General features: G+C 35.7%; 1 protein-coding gene across 1 annotated transcript in view; it reads left to right on the top strand.

Moving 5' to 3' along the window:
* Positions 1-446: 446 nt before the first annotated feature.
* Positions 447-20,990, top strand: part of LOC146463670 (uncharacterized) — a 28,884-nt gene continuing 8,340 nt past the window's right edge. Inside the window, exons 1-39 of the mRNA XM_085084396.1 lie at positions 447-1,550; positions 2,069-2,110; positions 2,556-2,585; positions 2,788-2,829; positions 2,918-2,947; positions 3,153-3,194; positions 3,523-3,552; positions 3,638-3,667; positions 3,868-3,909; positions 3,995-4,024; positions 4,232-4,273; positions 4,716-4,745; positions 4,993-5,022; positions 5,216-5,245; positions 5,609-5,638; positions 6,525-6,569; positions 6,643-6,672; positions 6,807-6,836; positions 7,293-7,322; positions 10,978-11,283; positions 11,887-11,928; positions 12,013-12,042; positions 12,244-12,285; positions 12,377-12,406; positions 12,603-12,644; positions 12,730-12,759; positions 12,963-13,004; positions 13,093-13,122; positions 13,448-13,477; positions 13,681-13,722; positions 16,865-16,894; positions 17,099-17,140; positions 17,228-17,257; positions 18,385-18,426; positions 19,380-19,409; positions 20,105-20,146; positions 20,236-20,265; positions 20,837-20,878; positions 20,968-20,990. The exon at positions 20,968-20,990 is cut by the window's right edge and continues 7 nt beyond it. Of these exons, the coding sequence (XP_084940522.1) occupies positions 1,448-1,550; positions 2,069-2,110; positions 2,556-2,585; positions 2,788-2,829; positions 2,918-2,947; positions 3,153-3,194; positions 3,523-3,552; positions 3,638-3,667; positions 3,868-3,909; positions 3,995-4,024; positions 4,232-4,273; positions 4,716-4,745; positions 4,993-5,022; positions 5,216-5,245; positions 5,609-5,638; positions 6,525-6,569; positions 6,643-6,672; positions 6,807-6,836; positions 7,293-7,322; positions 10,978-11,283; positions 11,887-11,928; positions 12,013-12,042; positions 12,244-12,285; positions 12,377-12,406; positions 12,603-12,644; positions 12,730-12,759; positions 12,963-13,004; positions 13,093-13,122; positions 13,448-13,477; positions 13,681-13,722; positions 16,865-16,894; positions 17,099-17,140; positions 17,228-17,257; positions 18,385-18,426; positions 19,380-19,409; positions 20,105-20,146; positions 20,236-20,265; positions 20,837-20,878; positions 20,968-20,990 (1,695 nt within the window). The 5' untranslated portion in view covers positions 447-1,447. The remainder of the gene's footprint in view (positions 1,551-2,068; positions 2,111-2,555; positions 2,586-2,787; positions 2,830-2,917; positions 2,948-3,152; positions 3,195-3,522; positions 3,553-3,637; positions 3,668-3,867; positions 3,910-3,994; positions 4,025-4,231; positions 4,274-4,715; positions 4,746-4,992; positions 5,023-5,215; positions 5,246-5,608; positions 5,639-6,524; positions 6,570-6,642; positions 6,673-6,806; positions 6,837-7,292; positions 7,323-10,977; positions 11,284-11,886; positions 11,929-12,012; positions 12,043-12,243; positions 12,286-12,376; positions 12,407-12,602; positions 12,645-12,729; positions 12,760-12,962; positions 13,005-13,092; positions 13,123-13,447; positions 13,478-13,680; positions 13,723-16,864; positions 16,895-17,098; positions 17,141-17,227; positions 17,258-18,384; positions 18,427-19,379; positions 19,410-20,104; positions 20,147-20,235; positions 20,266-20,836; positions 20,879-20,967) is intronic.

The following is a 20,990-nucleotide window of genomic DNA, read 5'->3' as shown; positions in this document are numbered from 1 at the left end:
AAATCATGAACAGCTCTCGACAATTCAAACTATTTGCTCAGCTTCTTATGTCCCCGTCATTTTATATCTAATATATGTAAGTTCCCTCCGTATTTCTAAGAATCAAGACTACAGTACACTTGCGTGACCTAAGTTCTAAAATAAGTAAATATTAGTAGAGACAGAACTACCACCGCATTTATTAGCTCTTCAGCTTATGGCTTCAGCTGGGGCTTATCCTATTACAGTTCAGTGAAAAATATTGCGTGTATCTTACACGTCGCCCAAATGTGATCTTTTATACGCTGAAAATAGAGAGATGAAACATTATTGAAGGGATAAAGCGGTATTTAAGGCAGGCCAAATACATTTAGAGCTATGAAGCTGGCACAACATCTGTTACTACTCTTTGTTTCATGTATACTCTCCGCGTCCGAAGAAGGTAAGCTGTTCAATTATTTACAAATATAACACCTATCATTCACTACAAACGCTTCGGTAGCATTTACAATCCTAGACTAATAAAATATCACACGTGAATTACATAGAGATAAGGTAAATGTTTATTCGTGATATTCATGCTAACCCATGAAAAGTTTTCTGTTATACATGGGTCCAAGATCGAGGTTACGCTGACAACATATTGGACTACTTTAAAACTACTGTGAAGCATATTTTACAACATATATTTCCACGCTTTTTCCTCCGAGACGTGATCTGCTATGAACTGTTTCAGCCGGACTGAAACAAATTGACCAATTCGAAAGATAGTTGAAATTTCATATGGTTAGGTTCTATAGCAAGCTTGCTCTGACAAATAATATCATACAAAATGTTTGAAGCGCATTAAGGAGAATTTCTTGGTAAATTAATTTTAAATGAGGTGTGTGTCCTAGATTTGGCTTTTGTCTCGTTAAAAAAGCTTTCCTTTTTTGCTTAAATTAACAACAATGTCCTTTAACTTCCGCGTTCATTAGTTATTCATTTCCAAGACGTCTTTGTTGATTTTACTCAAAACGAAAGCGCTGGCTGTGACAATTAATCTGAATTGTCAATACGAAGTGTCCATTGTGTTTTCCAACTCGGCTACATTTTTATTTCTTGGTGATCTAGCTCCTTTAATTTGTTCATGAATTATGTCGAAACATGATTTTAACATACGTTTTATAGCAGATTGCGTTACCGACGCAGTCCTCGCTCGCAGACCTGAAGGCCGGCAAACCTAAATAACACTTGATATGCCTCATACATCACTCATTTTAGTGCTATGACTGGATTAAGAAACATGAAAACTCCACTAATTTCCACAATTTACTGCAGTGATCCCAATATTGTACCACCTTTGTCACTCTTTGAAACCTCAGCACTTATCTTTAAAGACAGAAGCTAGTGATACTAAATTTAGAGGAGAAATTACTATTTCGAGGCTATTGCGTATTCAAGGAAAGACTCTACTGTGATATATCTTATGAAATTTAGTGCCACGCCTTCGCGTGTGCGTCAACATCTTCTGAATATCTCAGTCTATTCCATTATTGATAATATTGTTTTTTCAACTCCGTTGACCACAAGTAAGTTTATATGAAGATACAGAATTATCTCTAGATTCGACGAAACATGCCTTCTATTACGCGTTAGGCGCGAACCAACTGAACTTTTGAAATAGTTTTTGAACTTGAAAACCACCCTGAGTAAGAACACCTTATTTCTTGCTCTTTAAAGCTAATTAATGTTTTATATTGTCTATGACGTTGGTATTTTCCTTCTCTTCCAGGTACAAATCGTCCAGAACCTCGCCCTGAAAGTTATTTTGTACTCACATGTAAATCTAACTAAGCGTCATCTTCAGAATATCTTCTATTCCCTTATAAACATTTTTTTCTTCAGTAACACGTGTTCCAACTCCGTTGACCCAAAGAAAGTTTATAGAGAGTTATACTTATGAATAAGATCTATAACAAAGTAAAATTTTGAAATAGTTTTTAAGCTTAAAAAGCATTGTCTTAAAAAAGCTTCTTTTATATCCTCATAAAGCTAAGAAATGTTACTGTCTGTGTCATTGAAGCTCTTTTTTCCCCTTTTCGTGTAGGTACAGCCCCGGGTACAGCCTCTCCGGTATCTGTTAATGAAAGTGAGTTTCTTCTTAAATCTAACTAATATCAGTCATCTTCTAAATGTATTCCATACCCTTATTAATAACGTTTTTTTTTTCTTTAGCTACAGCTGTTCAAACTCGGTTGAATCCAAGTAAGTTTATATAGAGATACAGTAATGAATAAGATTTATATTTCCTCTGAAACCCACCTTTTGTTACGCTATGCTCCCAAACCAAACTTTTGAAATAGTTTTTTCGCTTGAAAAGCATTGTCTTAAACAGTTTTCGTTTCTCTATCCATAAAGCTAAGTATTGCTAGTGTCAAGAAAGAATTTTTTTCCCTTCTCTTTTAAGTACAGCCCCGGGTACAGCCTCTCCGGTACCTGTTAATGAAAGTGAGTTTCTACTTAAATCTAACTAATATGAGTCATTCTTCTAAATATCCTCCATTCCCTTATTAATAATATTGTTTTTTCTTTAGCTACAGCTGTTCCAACTCGGTTGACTCCAAGTAAGTTTATATAGAGATACAGTAATGAATAAAATTTATATTTCCTCTGAAACCCACCTTTTGTTACGCTATGCTCCCAAACCAAACTTTTGAAATAGTTTTTTCGCTTGAAAAGCATTGTCTTAAACAGGTTTCTTTTCTATCTCGATAACGCTAAGTAATGCTATTGTCAATGAAGCGCTTTTTTCCCCTTCTCTTCTAGGTTCAGCCCCGGGTACAGCTTCTCCGGTACCTGCTAAAAAAAGTAAGTTTCTACTTAAATCTAACGACAATGACTCATCTTCCAAATATCTTTCATTTCCTTGTTGATAATGTTGGTTCTTTTTCTTTAGCTTCAGCTGTTCCAACTCCGTTGACCACAAGTAAGTTTATATTGAGATACGGTAATGAATAAGAATGATCTATATTCTTCTCTTAATCAACCTTTTATTGCGCCATAATCTCAAGCCAAACTTTTGAAATAGTTTTTGAGCTTGAAAAGAATTATCTTAAACAGTTTTCTTTTCTCTATCCATAAATTTAAGTATTGCTAGTGTCAATAAAGCCCTTTCTTCCCTTCTCTTTTAGGTACAGCTCCGGATATAGCCTCTCCGGTACCTGTTAATGAAAGTGAGTTTCTACTTAAATCTTACTAATATGAGTCATTCTTCTAAATATCCTCCGTTCCCTTATTAATAATATTGTTTTTTCTTTAGCTACAGCTGTTCCAACTCCGTTGACCCCAAGTAAGTTTATATGGAGGTACTGTAATGAATATGATCTGCAAATTAGTCTACGAAACGCGCCTTCCATTATGCGTTGAGCCCGATCCAAACTTTTGAAAACGTTTTTGAACTTCAAAACCACAGACTAAAACAACCTTATTTTTTGCACTTTAAACCTAATTAATGTTTTTTTTTTTATTGACCATGACGCTGGTAATATCCTTCTCTTCCAGGTACAAGTTCTCCAGTACCTGCCCTTGAAAGTGAGTTTGTATTAAATCTAAGGACTTTGCTTCAGGATCTTCTGAATATATTCATTCTCTTATTGATAATTTTGGTGTTTTTTAGCTACAGCTGTTCTGACCCCGCTGACCTCAAGTAAGTTGATATAGAGATACAATAATGAATAATATCTATATTTCTCTGAAACGCGCCTTTTGTTACGCCATGCTACCAAACTAAACTTTTGAAATAGGTTTTGAGCTTGAAAAGCATTGACCTGAAAAGGCTTCTTTTCTATCTCTATAAAGCTTAGTAATGTTATTGTCAATTAAGCTCTTTGTTCCCTCTTCCTCTAGGTACAGCCCCGGGTACAGCTTCTCCGGTACCTGTTAATGAAAGTGAGTTTCTACTTAGATCTAACTAATATGAGTCATCTTTTGATTATCTTCCATTCCGTAATTGATAATGTTGTTTTTTCTTTAGCTACAGCTGCTCCAACTCCGTCGACCCCAAGTAAGTTTATATAGAGATACAGTAATGAATAAGATCTATATTTTCTCTGAAACGCACCTTTTATTACGCCATGAGCATCCAAAACCAAACGTTTTGAAATAGTTTTCGAGCCAAAAAAGCATTGTCCTAAAGAGGCCTCTTTTCTATCTCTATAAAGCTAAGAAATGTTATTTTCAATAAAGCTCTTTTTCTTCCCTTCTCTTTTAGGTACAGCCCCGGGTACAGCCTCTTCGGTACCTGTTAATGAAAGTGAGTTTCTACTTAAATCTAACTAATATCAGTCATCTTCTAAACATATTCCATTCCCTTATTAGTAACGTTTTTTTTCTTTAGCTACAGCTGTTCCAACTCGGTTGACTCCAAGTAAGTTTATATAGAGATACAGTAATGAATAAGATTTATATTTCCTCTGAAATCCACCTTTTGTTAAGCCATGCTCCAAAACCAAACTTTTTAAAATAGTTTTTTGGCTTGAAAAGCATTGTCCTTAGTAGGCTTCTTTTCTCCGTCAATGAAGCTAAGTAATGCTATTGTCAATAAAGCTCTTTCTTACCTTTTCTTTTAGGTACAGCCCCGGGTACAGCCTCTCCGGTACCTGTTAATGAAAATGAGTTTCTACTTAAATCTAACTCATCTTCCAAATATCTTTCGTTCCCTTGTTGATAATATAACGTTGTTTCGTTTTCTTTAGCTTCAACTGTTCCAACTCCGTTGACCACAAGTAAGTTTATATAGTCTAAGATACAGTAATGAATAAGATTTATATTTCATCTGAAACGCACCTTATCGTTTAGTTAAGCGAGAACACGCCGCTGAGAAGCACTGTGTCCTGTTATTTTAATGGTTGCTCAGACCTAGGACAGCAACTTATAAACTGACTCTGACACCCAAACGAGGTATGCCACAAACTATGAGTCATCTTCTAACTATATTCCATTCCTTTATTGATAATGTTGTATTTTCTTTAGCTACCGCAGTTCCAACTCCGTTGATCCCAAGTAAGTTGATATAGAGATACTGTAATGAATATGATCTGTAGATTAGTCTACGAAACAAGCCTACTATTACGCGTTGAGCCCGAACTAAACTTTTTTGAACTTGAAAAACAAAGAGTAGGAGAAGCTTATTTCTACCGCTATGAAGCTAAGTGATATCATTTACAATGAAGCTTGTTTTTGCCTTTTCTCCTAGGTACAACATTTCCAGTGTCGGCCAATGAAAGTGAGTTTCTACTTAAACATAACTTATTTATTTATTTATTTTTTATTTATTTATTTATATACATTATTTATACAGAAATTTCAGTTCAGCATAGCTGGTTTAAATGGAGATCTGTAAAAAATAATAAGAATAAATAAGAAAATATAGAAATGAAAGCAGGAAAAAATCATTCAAAGAGTTCATGAAGGTGGGAAATTAACTAAGGTGATTTAGATGTTTCTTGACTCTCAGTTTAAAACTAGTGAGAGACTGATCATGACGTAGGTTACAAGGAAGAGTGTTCCAGGATTTGGCGGCATAACTACTAAGAGTCATCTTCTGAATATCTTCGGTTCACTTACTTAGAATGTTTTCTCTCTTTAGCTACAACTGGTCCAACTCCGTTGACCCCAAGTAAGTTTATATAGAGATACAATAATGAATAAGATCTATATTTTCGCTGGAACGCACCTTTTATTACGCCATGATCCCAAACCAAACTTTTGAAAGAGTTTCTTTTCTCCCCCATTGAAACTAAGTAACGCAATTGTCAATAAAGCCCTTTCCTCCTTTTTCTTTTGGGTACAGCCCCGGGTAAAATCTCTCCGGTACCTGTTAATGAAAGTGAGTTTCTACTTAGATCTAACTAATATGAGTCATCTTTTGATTATCTTCCATTCCGTAATTGATAATGTTGTTTTTTCTTTAGCTACAACTGCTCCAACTCCGTCGACCCCAAGTAAGTTTATATAGAGATACAGTAATGAATAAGATCTATATTTTCTCTGAAACGCACCTTTTATTACGCCATGCTCCAAAACCAAACGTTCTGAAATAGTTTTCGAGCTAAAAAAGCATTGTCCTGAAGAGGCCTCTTTTCTATCTCTATAAAGCTAAGAAATGTTATTTTCAATGAAGCTCTTTTTCTTCCCTTCTCTTCTAGGTACAGCCCCAGGTACAGCTTCTCCGGTACCTGTTAATGAAAGTGAGTTTCTACTTAAATCTAACTAATATCAGTCGTCTTCTAAACATATTCCATTCCCTTATTAGTAACGTTTTTTTTTTCTTTAGCTACAGCTGTTCCAACTCGGTTGACTCCAAGTAAGTTTATATAGAGATACAGTAATGAATAAGATTTATATTTCCTCTGAAATCCACCTTTTGTTAAGCCGTGCTCCAAAACCAAACTTTTTAAAATAGTTTTTGGGCTTGAAAAGCATTGTCCCTAGTAGGCTTCTTTTCTCCGTCAATGAAGCTAAGTAATGCTGTTGTCAATAAAGCCCTTTCTTCCCTTCTCTTTTAGGTACAGCCCCGGGTACAGCCTCTCCGGTACCTGTTAATGAAAGTGAGTTTCTACTTAAATCTAACTACAATGACTCATCTTTGACTCATCATTGATAATGTTGTTTTCTCTTTAGCAACAAGTGTACCAACTCCATTGACCCCAAGTAAGTTTATATAGAGCTTCTGAACTTCTTTTGAACTTAGAAAACCGAGACTAGGAGAAGCTTCTTCTCTACCATTATGAACCTAGGTAATGCCATAATTGTTAATAAAACTCGATCTTTTCGCTCTCTTCTAGGTACAGGCTCTTCAGTCATCTTCAGTGAAAGTGAGTTTCTACTTGAATCTTAGTATCATGAGTCATATTTAGAATATCTTTCATTCCCTTATGGAACATGCTTTTCTAGCTACAATTATTCCAACTCCGTTGACCCTTATTAAGTTTATAGAGACCCACAGCAATGGAAAATGTATAATTTCTATTAAATGTACAGTGGAACCTCTCCTTACGGACACCTCTATAATACGGACACCTCTCTATTACGGACAGTTCACTTGGTCCCTGAGAGACCGAAATCCATATAAAGCCTACCTCTCTAAAACAGACACCTCTATAATACGGAAACTTATTCTTGTCCCCTTGGTGTCCGTAATAAAGAGGTTCGACTGTACTTTCTATTATGCGTACGTGTGAGTGAAGTAAGTTTCAACTTAATCAAACTACAATGAGTCATCTTCTGAATATTTTCCGTTCCCTCTTTAACAGTGTTTTGTTTTTCTTTAGCTACAACTGTTCCAACTCCCTTGACACCAAGTAAGTTTATACAGAGCTACAGTAATGATAAAATAAATAAATAAATCGTTTATTAGACATCATGCCTCGCAGTCGTACAACTGAATTATGTACAATATACAAAAAAAAGATTAATTACAATAAAAATATTTGAAGTTTAGAATTTAGAACAAATTACAATATGGTTTTACATTGCTTTGCTAATAATAAAAGATTTCCTAAAACGATCAGAGCGACAGACTGGAATATCAAAACATCTCTTATTTCTCAAACGCTGTGCGTAAGAGCTGGCCATAGGAGGAAGCAGGCTAGCCAGCTTGTGATTTTCCTTGCTTACAGTATCGTTAAATAAGTTGACAGATAGTGATTTACGTCCGTCTAAGAATGACAGAATACCAGCCTTTTTTATCGCCTCACTATACGATCAACCAGGAAAGATTATTCGCATAGCGCGCCTCTGAATACTTTCAGTGTCGTCAGACACGATGGAATGGTTGGTACGAAAATTCTAGCACTGATCTAATCACACTACAATAAAAAGCTTACAGGTCATCGGAACTTATGCCAGCCCTGTGAATTCAAAATATTATAAAATAGACGCTGTAAGATATTTTTAACCGACGTTTCGGTAATGCTGCCTTCTTCAGGGTACAAAACTATACCGTTGCCAGCCCTGTTAAGCTGACTCAAAAGATACAGTCGACTTGCGGCTTAAAGCTAATAGTATCCACGTGGTAGTTTCATTTCAAGTTGTTTCTGATTGTAACCCTTAGGACTTTAGCAGAAGATACCCTCGCAAACTGAACGCTATCTATCTTAACCGGGCTATGAGATAGTCGAGTTTCTTATAACAAAAAAAATCTCCTTGCACTTGGTCGGGTACTGAACATGATGAATAGTTTGTGTGAGAGTAACCTCCTTTTACGCGATGCTTTCGTACCAAACTTTTGAATAAGTTTTGAAAAAGCTTGAAAAACATACACTAAGACATGCCACTTACTAACATTATGAAACTAAACTAAGTAATAATTTCAATTCTTAGTGGGAAGCATGATTATTAAGGTGGAGACCGGTACACCCGAGTATCGCTTCTTTTTGGCTTCCAAAAGGTTTATTTTTTAGCGGAGTCTTCTGTAAAATAATCCAGCTTTGTGGTTTTGCTAGCGTTCTCAGTTTTTCACGTTGTGTATGACAACCAAAAGCTAAAACCTATGCACAAATCACTGCTGCTTGACAATATCCTTGAAGACCTCTGTGAAAATTCTTGATAGAACTCGTCATTTCTATGTAAAAATGTAGAAATCATAGCTCTTCAGAATACTGGTTGTGAGGTTCACCTCTTCTTTGACTAAAAGATGTCGGATTCTGGATTCCTGGTTTAAGGTAAACTCAGACAACCTCTTCAGTCCGAAAAAGAAAAAAAAAAGCATGACAGGATCTAATAATAGCTGCGACAGACAATGGGCCAGTTATTTAAACAGAGTCTGTCTTAGGCCGCGGTTCAAGACAATCAGTGGGGTTCCAAATTTGTTTATAAGTGGTTTATTTTATGTAGGTAAATAGTTTTCTAGTCTGGGATACAAACCTTCCTGTTGCCGTCAGCATCAGACAATGTTTAGATATGACGGTTGGCAAAACTGAAAATGGTTTAGAACGTGACAGGTTTTGTTAAACACCGTCTAAACTGTCTTTTAATAACTGACCCAATAGGTTTGGTTGTTTGAAAAACATTTTTCTGTTTTGATTTTGCATGTTTGAAGTCAGCTCAATCTCGAACATTCCCAGTGACTTTCCTTTGCTTATGTTTTTGTTACCTTGGTAATAAAATGACTCTTAAACTTGATTCTTTTTTTAAATGCCTTTCGTTTTCACGTACTTTAATCTTTTTAGACATTAGATTAAAGAAACACGCAAAAGATTATTCTGAAAAGAGTTTTCTGACAAAGTTGCTGCTTGTGTGCGGTGTCGTGACCTCACTTCGCTGTCCGTTTCCGTTTCGGGGAGGGGTAAGGATAGTGCTGCAATAAGACAGTTCAAGTAAGGGAATTATGCTGCGAAAATATGGACGAACATCTTGTGCGAAAAATCGTCCATAAATTTCATGTGTTAGGCTTGTGTTCACTCTTATTGCTAGTAGTATTGTCTTCGGCCGCTGAAGCAGGTAAATGTTTGTTCTTAGTTTTCAAAACAAGACTTTCAGTTCTTGATTCCTAAAGCGGAAATAACGACCGTGTATTCATGTGTATTTACTTGCGTCTCCTTCGCGTTATTTATCTTACGTTTGATACCACACACGTTCAATTCCAATTTTTTTGTATCTTTTAGTTCGATTTGTTTCGACCTATGATCACAAAAAACTGTCATCTTGAGTACTGTTTTATATTTTTTTACTTCCTTATACGTAGGTGATCGATTTTAAGGCTTGAATATCGCTACAATTTCCTTAGTAACCGAAATATGTAGCTTGTGCAACCAAAATTTAAACTTGTTCACTCTTCCAAATCATCAATGTGTGAGCTTATAATTAAGACATAGTGATGTTCGTAGATGGGCAGGTGCACGCATACGATGTATGCTTAACTATTTTGAGCTTAATTTTGGGGCGACCAGCAACGTTTGCAACTCCTTACATGGTTGGTCAACAGGACAAAAGGACGAGCAACAAAACAATAAGGAATATTCTGATTAGCATTTTTAAACTACAGATTATTTAGTGATGTTTTCGAGGTTTTTACCCTGTTCAATATTTCAGCTTCAGCTGTGACACTGCAGTTTCGCTGAAAGCGAAACATTTTGCTCAGTAGAATCAATTTACAACAGAGTATCCTTTTTTTTTCTGTTTCTGTAGCTCTATGTTTGCCATTAACGCATACTTGAAGTTCCATTTGAGTTTTGATGGCAGGCTGTCGCTAAAAAGTCAATAGATGTTTGTCTCTGAAAATGTTCAAAAGTTTAGCATTTAATTTTGTGAGTAAGGTTTTGACCTGACACTCCTCTCGCCTTACAGTGAAGAAACACTGCTGTTTATGACTTTTTATTTTTAGTTTATTAGTTTTGTGAGTAACAAATCTGCAACTTTGTAGTCATGTACCGTGTAATTTTGTAAGGGGTTTTTGGTGGGCTTAAATCCCGGGGGGGGGGGGGGATGAAGAGCTTATAAGCATAACAAAAAAATAATGTTTTGAAACAAGGTGATAACAAAATAAATATACCTTATTTCACCAAATTAAAAAAAAAACTATACCCTTAACTGTAACTGGAACTTAACAAAAAAAGATCAGACTTTGATCTCAGTTCTACTTCACAAGGTTAATTAAGGCCTTTCACTTCAATCATCATCAACGCCATCATCTGAGTCATCCCTCTCAAAGTGAAACTCCACATCGTCTTTAAGGGGTTGGGGGTTATGAGTGGGGATTCTTATAAAGGAATACTGTAGCCTATTTAAGGTGGGGGAGGTGTTTTTACATAAAGATGGGGCTATAAGGATGGTTGTAGACTTTTAAATTCCCTTATAGTTTCCTTGTTTGGTTTAATTATACAAGTCATGTAACTGACAAATGCAAGATAAGCAATTGCCATTGACAGTGAACAAAACCAAGTGAAGATGCGAAAATAATACGGTTTATTGTTTTACTATAAACTGACTGCAATACTGTCTTGCATTTGATTGCAGTTAAACCAGATGTGACAATTGATGGTCCTACAAAACAGTTTGTTGTTACAGGAAATGACATTCTGTTGACTTGCCACTATAATTCTTCACTAACACCTTCTGAAGTACAGTGGAAAAAAGATGGAACTGTTATATCAAGAAATGCTTCCATTGAGAATTTTGCACAAGGCTCTATTGCATATTTCAATGAAAGCCTAGTGCAGTTGAAAATCAATGCCAGCACTTCAGAAGTTGCTGGGAATTACACATGTCTGGTTATAAACAGTGTCCATAATTCATCTGCTACAACGTCACTTGTTGTACAAGGTTTGTTTTAACTCTTGACTACCGAATGAAGTGTGAATTACTCTGTATCAGTATCTATAACTTCTCTCTGTGATATCAGTACATGTATGCAATCAATGAATATAGGAGAAATGAGTGAAGAAAAAGGTTTGACCAAAGATATGTCAGATTCAAAACGTATAAAAAAATCTTTCATCTAACAGGTTTCATATAGAAAAACGTTTGAATGCAGAGGTCCACACAACGCAGGAATTAAACTTGCTGGTAATTTTGCCGGATCTCTCTTGTGAAAGACCTCGTGTCAGGCGTCACTTGAACGTGAAAATACAAAACTGAATGCACGGCTGGCACTACAGCAAAGGGCAGATTTATTAGTGGCCACTATTTCGACTAATAGAATTAGTCTTCCTTTTATATAGAAACAGCAGTTTGCATATCCATATTGTCTTTCCAGAAAAGTGTATAGTACCAGCCACATAAGGCGAATATCCAGAGCTCTTGTTGCAGAAACAGAGATACAATATACTTGTACACTATGTTCATTTGGTTCATTTTCTCCATAAAGCTAAGTATTGTTAATTTCAAAGAAGCTCTTTTTCCTTTCCTTCTCTCATCGGCTTCTAGGTACAGCCCCAGGTACAGCCTCTCCGGTACCTGTTAATGAAAGTGAGTTTCTACTTAAATCTAACTAACATCAGTCATCTTCCAAATATCTTCCATTCCTTTATTGATAATGCATTTTTTCTTTAGCTACAGCTGTTCCAACTCCGTTGACCCCAAGTAAGTTTATATAGAAATACAATAATGAATAAGATTTATATTTTCTCTGAAACGCACCTTTTATTAACCCATATTCCCAAACCAAACTTTTTAAATAGCTTTTTCGCTTGAAAAGCATTGACGTAAATAGGCTTCTTTTCTCCCTCAGTGAAGCTAAGTAATGCTGTTGTCAATAACGGCCCTTTTTCCCTTCTGTTTCAGGTACAGCCCCGGGTAAAGCGTCTCTGGTACCTGTCAATGAAAGTGAGTTTCTACTTAAATCTTACTACAATGAGATGTTTTCGAAATATCTTCCATTCCCTTATTGATAATGTTGTTCTGTTTTTTTTTTTAGCTGCAACTGCTCCAACGCCGTCGACACCAAGTAAGTTTATATTGAGATACAGTAATGAATAAGATCTATATTTCATCTGAAACGCACCTTTTATTGTGCTATGGTCCCAAGCCAAAATTTGAAATAGCTTTTGATCTTGAAAAGCGTTGTCGTAAAAGGTTTCTTTTCTATCTCCATAAAGCTAAGTATTGTTAATTTCAAAGCCCTTTTTTCCTTCTTCCTCTAGGTACAGCACCGGGTACAGCTTCTCCGGTACTTGCTAATGAAAGTGAGTTTCTAGTTAAATCTTACTTATATGAGTCATCTTCTAAATATCCTCCAGTCCATGATTGATAATGCCTTTTTTTCTTTAGCTACAGCTGTTCCAACTCCGTTGACCCCAAGTAAGTTTATATAGACATACTTTAATGAATAAGATCTATATTTCTCTGAAACGCACCTTTCACAGTACGCAATGCCCCCAAAGCAAAATTTTGAAATATTTCTTGAGCTTGAAAAGCATTGTCTTAAAGAGGCTTCTTTTCTATCGCTATGAAGCTTAATAACGTTAATGTCAATAAAGCTCTTTTTTTTCCTTCTCTTCTAGGTACAGCCCCGGGTACAGTCTCTCCTGTACTTGCTAATGAAAGTGCGTTTGTAGTTAACCTAACTACTATGAGCCATCTTCTATATATCTTTCATTCCTTTATTGATAATGCTGGGTTTTTGTTCTTTAGGTACAAGTCTTCCAACTATGTTGACCCCAAGTAAGTTGATATAGAGACATTGTAATGAATATGATCTGTAAATTAGTCTACGAAACACGCCTCCCTTTACGCGTTGAGCCCGAGCCAAACTTTTGAAATACTTTTTGAACTTCAAAGCCTTAGACTAAGACAATCTTATTTCTTGTACTTTAAACCTAATTAATATTTTATATTAGCTATGACGCTGGTATTTTCCTTCTCTCTCTTTTACACGTTCTCCGGCACCTGCCCTTGAAAGTGAGTTTGTACTTAAATCTAAGTGCTTTGCGTCAGTATCTCCTAAATACCTTCCATTCTCTTATTTATAATGTTGTTTTTTCGTTAGCTTCAACTGTTCTAACTCCGTTGAACCCAAGTAAGTTTATATAGAGATACATTATTGAATAAAATCTATTTTTTCTCTGAAGCGCACGTAGCTTTTACTACGCCATGCTCCCAAACCAAACTTTTGAAACAGTTTTTGAGCTTGAAAGCATTGTCTTAAACAGCTTTTTTTCTATGTCTATGAAGCTTAGTGATGCTATTATCAATTAAGTCCTATTTTCCCTTTTCTTCTAGGTTCATCCATGGGTACAGCCTCTTCGGTACCTGTTAATAAAAGTGAGTTTCTACTTAATTCTTACTACAATGAGTCATCTTCTAAATGTCTTGCATTCCCTTATTGATAATGTTGTTTCTTTTATATTTTAGTTGCGACTGCTCCAACTCCGTCGACATCAAGTAAGTTTATATATTCTCAGATACAGTAATGAATAACATCTATATTTCCTCTGAAACGCACTTTTTATTGCTACATTGTCGCACGTAAAACTTTTTTAAAAGCTTTTGAGCTTGAGAATATGGTCTTAAACCTCTCTCCTCCGCAGAGGCTCCGCTGAGAAAAGGGAGTGCAGGCGTAAAATTCCGTGGAAGGCGACGGCGGGAGCCTCTGCCAGAAACCACGCCCAATATGGCTACGATCCGGGGGAGTCATTTTGTAACTAGGGTGGTGTGCGTACTTATGTCATGAAAATGGCGGGTGTTTGTGAAATTGTCATGTTGCGCGATGTGGGAGATTTACTCACGAAAACTTACCTACATGCTTAGAAATCGGGGAAAGTTTGTTTATCTCATGATGACTGTTTAGAAAACGCTTTTATTTTGCTGTGATGCCTTGAATCATCACTACAAGAATGAAATTCAAGTTACACGAGCGGCGATCGTGTGGAGATAAAAGAGTGCATGCAAAGAAATGATTTATTGAGGAAACGTCTGCTAGCTGAGACCAAACAAAAACTGTCGATTCGGTCTTAAAAGAGACTAGAGCAAGTAAGCTTAATGTTTTAATTAAAGCGTATTTTTTTCTATGCTCCGAAACGACCAAACTTGATATTTTTATCTTGTAAACAAGTTTAATCAGAAGTTATAATGATCTTTCGGTGATTTAATTAGCATTTAGTTCTCACGGGAAGCTTGTTATGTACTGTGATGAAACAACTGTCTTTAAAATAAGGTTATAAAAGGCCAAAAGGCCTCTCGAGCCCAGAAAAAGCAATTATTTGTTCGTGACTATTGTTGACTTTCACGAATCGACGCGAAATGTACTAAGTCCACTCTCCACGGGTTTCAAGGGGGCATTCGAATACAAACAATTTTGCTTTTTTCTAGAAATTGTGAAATCTCACCTTAAAATTAACGACGGCAAACTGTAGAGACAAAGTAAATGCTGACTTCCGCCAAGAATGAAACTGTCAAATTTAGAGATGACCGAGAAATATATCTATGTACAAGAAAACGACAAGGATGTACAAGAAAACGACATGCTTCTGGCAGAGGTTCGCCGCCAAGTCAACCCTCTCAGCTTTTGCGCCTGCGCTCACTTCGTTCAGCGAATACAAATAACGCCCCATCGAGAGAGGTCTTAAACAGGTTTCTTTTCTTTCTCCATAAAGCTAAGTATTGTTAATGTCAAGGAAGCTCTTTGATTCTCTTCCCTTCCAGATACGGCCCCGGGTACAGCTTCTCCGGTGCTTGCTAATAAAAGTGAGTTTCTACTTAAATCTAACTGATGAGTCATCTTCTTAAAATATCTTCCATTCTCTTATTGATAATGTTGTTTTTTTCTTTAGCTGCAGCTGTTCGAACTCCGTTGACCCCAAGTAAGTTTATATAGAAATACAATAATGAAAAAAGAATATATTTACTCTGAAACGTATCTTTTATTAAGCCATGTTCCCAAACCAAACTTTTGAAATCGTTTTTGAACTTTAAAAACATTGTCTTAAACAGGCTTCGTTTGTATCCCTATGAAGCTCAATCTCGTACCCAGAGTCTTCAGGCTTTTTGGTCAGCGGGGCAACGCCGGGAAGACTCTGGGGACATCGAATTTTATCACCGCAGGATTCCTGCGGTAAAACAATGGAAACCGTTACGGAACAGCCAATCAAAAAAATTGAATTTTTTCGATGTCCCCAGAGTCTTCCCGGCGTTGCCCCGCTGACCAAAAAGCCTGAAGACTCTGGGTACGAGATTGTATGAAGCTAAGTAATGCTTTTATCAATTAATCCCTCTTTCCCTTTTTTCTGTAGGTCTACTTAAATCTTACTTCAATGACTCATCTTTTAAATATCTTTCTGTCCCTAATTGATAATGATGTTTCTTTTCCTTTAGCTACTTCTGTTCTAGCTCCGTTGACCCCAAGTAAGTTTATATAAAGATACATCATTAAATAAAATCTATTTTTTCTCTGAAGCCCACGTAGCTTTTACTACGCCATGTTTCCAAACCAAACTTTTGAAACAGTTTTTGAGCTTGGAAAGCATTGTCCTAAACAGTCTTCGTTTGTATCTCTATGAAGCTAAGTGATGCTATTAGCAATTTTGCCCTTTTTCCCCTTTTCTTCTAGGTACAGCCCCGGGTACAGCCTCTTCGGTACCTGTTAATGAAAGTGAGTTTCTAGTTAAATCTAACTACAATGAGATGTTTTCTAAATATCTTTCATTCCCTTATTGATAATATTGTGTTCTTTTTTGCTCCAACTCCGTCGACACCAAATAAGTTTATATATTCTGAGATACAGTAATGAATAAGATCCAGTATATTTGCTATGAAACGCACCTTTTATTGCAAGATGGTCACAAGCCAAACGTTTAAAATAGCGTTTGAGCTTGAAAAGCATTGTCTTAAACAGGTTTCTTTTCGATCTCCATAAAGCTAAGAATTGTTAATTTCAAAGAAGCTCTTTTTCTTTCCCTCTCTTCCAGGTACAGCCTCGGGTACAGCTTCTCCGGTACTTGCTAATGAAAGTGAGTTTCCACTTAAATCTAACTAATATGAGTCAACTTTTCAATATCTTTCATTCCCTTATTGATAATTTTGTTTTCCGTTTTTTTAGCTACAACTGCTTCAACTCCGTCGACATCAAGTAAGTTTATATATTCTCAGATACAGTAATGAATAAGATCTATAATTCCTCTGAAACGCACCTTTTATTGCGCTATGGTCCCAAGCCAAATGTTTAAAATAGCGTTTAAGCTTGAGAAACATTGTCTTAAACAAGTTTCTTTTCTATCTCCATAAAGCTAAGTATTGTTAATTTCAAAGAAACTCTTTTTCTTTCCCTCTTTTCTAGGTACAGCCTCGGGTACAGCTTCTCCGGTACTTGCTAATGAAAGTGAGTTTCTACTTTAGTCTAACTAATATGAGTCATCTTTTAAATATCTTTCATTACCTTATTGATAATGTTGTTCCTTTTTCTTTTTAGCTACAACTGCTCCAACTCCGTCGACATCAAGTAAGTTTATATATTCTCAGATACAGTAATGAATAAGATCTGTATTTCCTGAGACGCACCTTTTATTGCACCATGGTCCCAAGCCAAACTTTTGAAATAGTTTTGGAGCTTGAAAAGAATTGTCTTAAACCGGATTTTTTCCTATTTCCATAAAGCTAAGTATTGTTAACGTGAAGGAAGCCCTTTTTTCTCTTCTTCCTCTAGGTACAGCCCGGGGTACAGCTTCTCCGGTACTTCCTAATGAAAGTGAGCTTCTATTTAAATCTAACTAATATGAGTTATCTTTTAAATATTTTCCATTCCCTTATTCATAATGTTCTTCCCTTTTTTTAGCTACAACTGCTCCAACTCCGTCGACACCAAGTAAGTTTATATATTTTTTGATACAGTAATGAATAAGATCTATATTTCCTCGGTAACGCACCTTTTATTGCACCATGGTCCCAAGCCAATCAATCAATCAATCAATCAATCAATCAATCAATCAATCAATCAATCAATCAATCAATCAATCAATCAATTAATCGTCATTCCTTCTAAGATAAAAAGACATATCTTAAGTTTTATTTTTTATTAGAAGTAATTATACAGTATATAGATAATAGAAAGATTAAAAATTATATCTTAAAATAAGCATATTTATTAAAGTATTTTTAAATCTATTAGTCTTAATCTCCGGGCGATGTGTGGTTTTGCATTGTTTCTAAGTTGATACTTAGTTTCTTTCTTCTTCGGGATAATGTGACTAAGCGGGTAATCGGGATCCACTGAACAAACCTTGAAAAGTTTCTTATCTCCCTTTACTAACAGTTCTCGAATATCCATTCTTTTAGATATATATTTCCTTTTGAAGCATCTATCCAGGAAGTTTTGTATGACTGTAAGATCTGAGTCTACAGCGCCATAAACAGACACACCATAAGTGGAATTCGGTAAAATTAAGGTGCTAAATAGGTGGTCTACTTCAACTTGACTTTCATTAGCATTATTGCACCATGGTCCCAAGCCAAACGTTTAAAATAGCGTTTGATCTTGAAAAGCATTGTCTTAAACAGGTTTCTCTTCTATCTCCAAAAAGCTAAGTACTGTTAATGTGAGGGAAGCCCTTTTTTCCTTGTTCCTCTAGGTACAGGCCGAGGTACAGCTTCTTCGGTTCCTGTTAATGGAAGTGAGTTTCTACTTAAATCGAACTAACATTAGTCATGTTTTAAATATCTTTCATTCCCTTATTGATAATGTTGCTCTTTTTTGTTAGCTACAACTGCTCCAACTCCGTCGAAACCAAGTAAGTTTATATATTCTCAGATACAGTAATGAATAAGATCTATATTTCCTCTGAAACGCATCTTTTATTGTACCATGGTTCCAAGCAAACGTTTGAAATAGTTTTGGTGCTTGAAAAGCATTATCTTAAACAGGTTTCTTTTCTATTTCCATAAAGCTAAGTATTGGTAATGTCAAGAAAGCCCTTTTTTCTCTTCTTCCTCCAGGTACAGCCCCGAGTACAGCTTCTCCGGTACTTGCTAATAAAAGTGAGTTTCTACTTAAATCTTACTAATATGAGTCATCTTTTAAATATCTTTCATTCCTTCATTGATAATGTTGTTCCTTTATTTTTTTTAGCTACAACTGCTCCAACTCCGTCAACATCAAGTAAGTTTATATATTCTCAGATACAGTAATGAATAAGAACTATATTTCCTCTGAAACGCACCTTTTATTCAATCAATCAATCAATCAATCAATCAATCAATCAATCAATCTTCATTCCTCCTAAGATAAAAAGACATATCTTAAGTTACATTTTGTTAGAAGTAAACATACAGTATATAGATAATAGAAAGATTAAAAATTATATCTTTAAATAAGCATATTTATAAAAGCATTTTTAAATCGATCAGTCTTAATCTCCGGGCGATGTGTGGTTTTGTTTCTAAGTTGATACTTAGTTTCTTTCTTCTTCGGGATAATGTGACTAAGCGGGCAATCGGGATCCACTGAACGAACCTTGAAAAGTTTCTTATCTCCCTTTACTAACAGTTCTCGAATATCCATTCTTTTAGATTTATATTTCCTTTTGAAGCATCTATCCAGGAAGTTTTGTATGACTGTAAGATCTGAGTCTACAGCGCCATAAACAGACACACCATAAGTGGAATTCGGTAAAATTAAGGTGCTAAATAGGTGGTCTACTTCAACTTGACTTTCATTAGCATTATTGCACCATGGTCCCAAGCCAAACGTTTAAAATAGCGTTTGATCTTGAAAAGCATTGTCTTAAACAGGTTTCTCTTCTATCTCCAAAAAGCTGAGTACCGTTAATGTGAAGGAAGCCCTTTTTTCCTTGTTCCTCTAGGTACAGGCCGAGGTACAGCTTCTTCGGTTCCTGTTAATGGAAGTGAGTTTCTACTTAAATCGAACTAACATAAGTCATGTTTTAAATATCTTTCATTCCCTTATTGATAATGTTGTTCTTTTTTGTTAGCTACAACTGCTCCAACTCCGTCGAAACCAAGTAAGTTTATATATTCTCAGATATAGTAATGAATAAGATCTATATTTCCTCTGAAACACACCTTTTATTGTACCACGGTCCTAAGCCAAACGTTTGAAATAGCTTTGTGCCTTAAACGCATGATCTTAAACAGGTTTCTTTTCTATTTCCATAAAGCTAACTAAATTAAAGGAATACTACCTTGTAAAAGCCCGTGAGGGTTTCTTTAGTCTTTCTACCAAAGCAATTTAACACATAGCACTTACCATTATGTACTTTTATTATTTATCATAAACATTCATTCATTCATTGTTAATTTCAAAGCAGCTCTTTTTCTTTCCCTCTCTTCAAGATACATCCCCGGGTATAGCTTCTCCAGTACTTGCTAATGAAAGTGATTTTCTACTTCAATCTAACTAATTTGAGTCATCGTTTAAATACCTTTCATTCCCTTATTGATAATACTGTTCCTTTTTTTTAGCTACAACAGCTCCAACTCCGTCGAAACCAAGTACGTTTATATATTCTGAGATACAGTAATGAAAAAGATGTATACTTTCCATGAAACGCACCTTTCATTGCGCCATGGTCCAAAGCCAAACGTTTAAAATAGCGTTTGAGCTTGAAAAGCATTGTCTTAAACAGGTTATGTTTCTATCTCCATAACGCTAAGTATTGTCAATGTGAAGGAAGCCCTTTTTTCCTTCTTCCTCTAGGTACAGCCCGTGGTACAGCTTCTCCGGTACTTCCTAACGAAAGTGAGTTTCTACTTAAAATCTAACTAATATGAGTCATCTTTTAAATATCTTTTATTCCCTTATTGATAATGTTGTTCCTTTTTTTTTAGCTACAACTGCTCCAACTCCGTCGACACCAAGTAAGTTTATATATTTTTTGATACAGTAATGAATAAGATCTATATTTCCTCGGTAACGCACCTTTTATTGCACCATGGTCCCAAGCCAAACGTTTAAAATAGCGTTTGAGCTTCAAAAGCATTGTCTTAAACAAGTATCTTTTCTATCTCCATAAAGCTAAGTATTGTTAATTTCAAAGCTCTTTTTCTTTCCCTCTCTTCCAGGTACAGCCCCAGGTATAGCTTCTCCGCTACCTGTTAATGAAAGTGAGTTTCCACTTAAATCTTACTCATATGAGTCATCTTTTTAATGTCTTTCATTCCCTTATTGATAATGTTGTTCCTTTTTTATTAGCAACAACTGCTCCAACTCCGTCGACATCAAGTAAGTTTATATATTCTCAGATACAGTAATGAATAAGATCTATATTTCCTCTGAAACGCACCTTTTATTTCACCATGGTCCCAAGCCAAACGTCTGATTTAGTTTTGGAACTTGAAAAACATTGTCTTAAACAGGTTTCTTTTCTAACTCCATAAAGCTACGTATTGTTAATTTCAAAAAAGCTCTTTTCCTTTCCCTCTCTTCTAGGTACAGCCTCGGGTACAGCTTCTCCGGTACTTACTAACGAAAGTGAGTTTCTACTTAAAATCTAACTAATATGAGTCATCTTTTAAATATCTTTTATTCCCTTATTGATAATGTTGTTCCTTTTTTTTTAGCTACAACTGCTCCAACTCCGTCG

Source organism: Pavona decussata, unplaced genomic scaffold, assembly GCF_977016875.1.
Source record: "Pavona decussata unplaced genomic scaffold, jaPavDecu1.1 SCAFFOLD_175, whole genome shotgun sequence".
Taxonomy (NCBI): Eukaryota; Metazoa; Cnidaria; class Anthozoa; order Scleractinia; family Agariciidae; genus Pavona; species Pavona decussata.
This window is presented reverse-complemented; position numbering and strand designations above follow the sequence as displayed.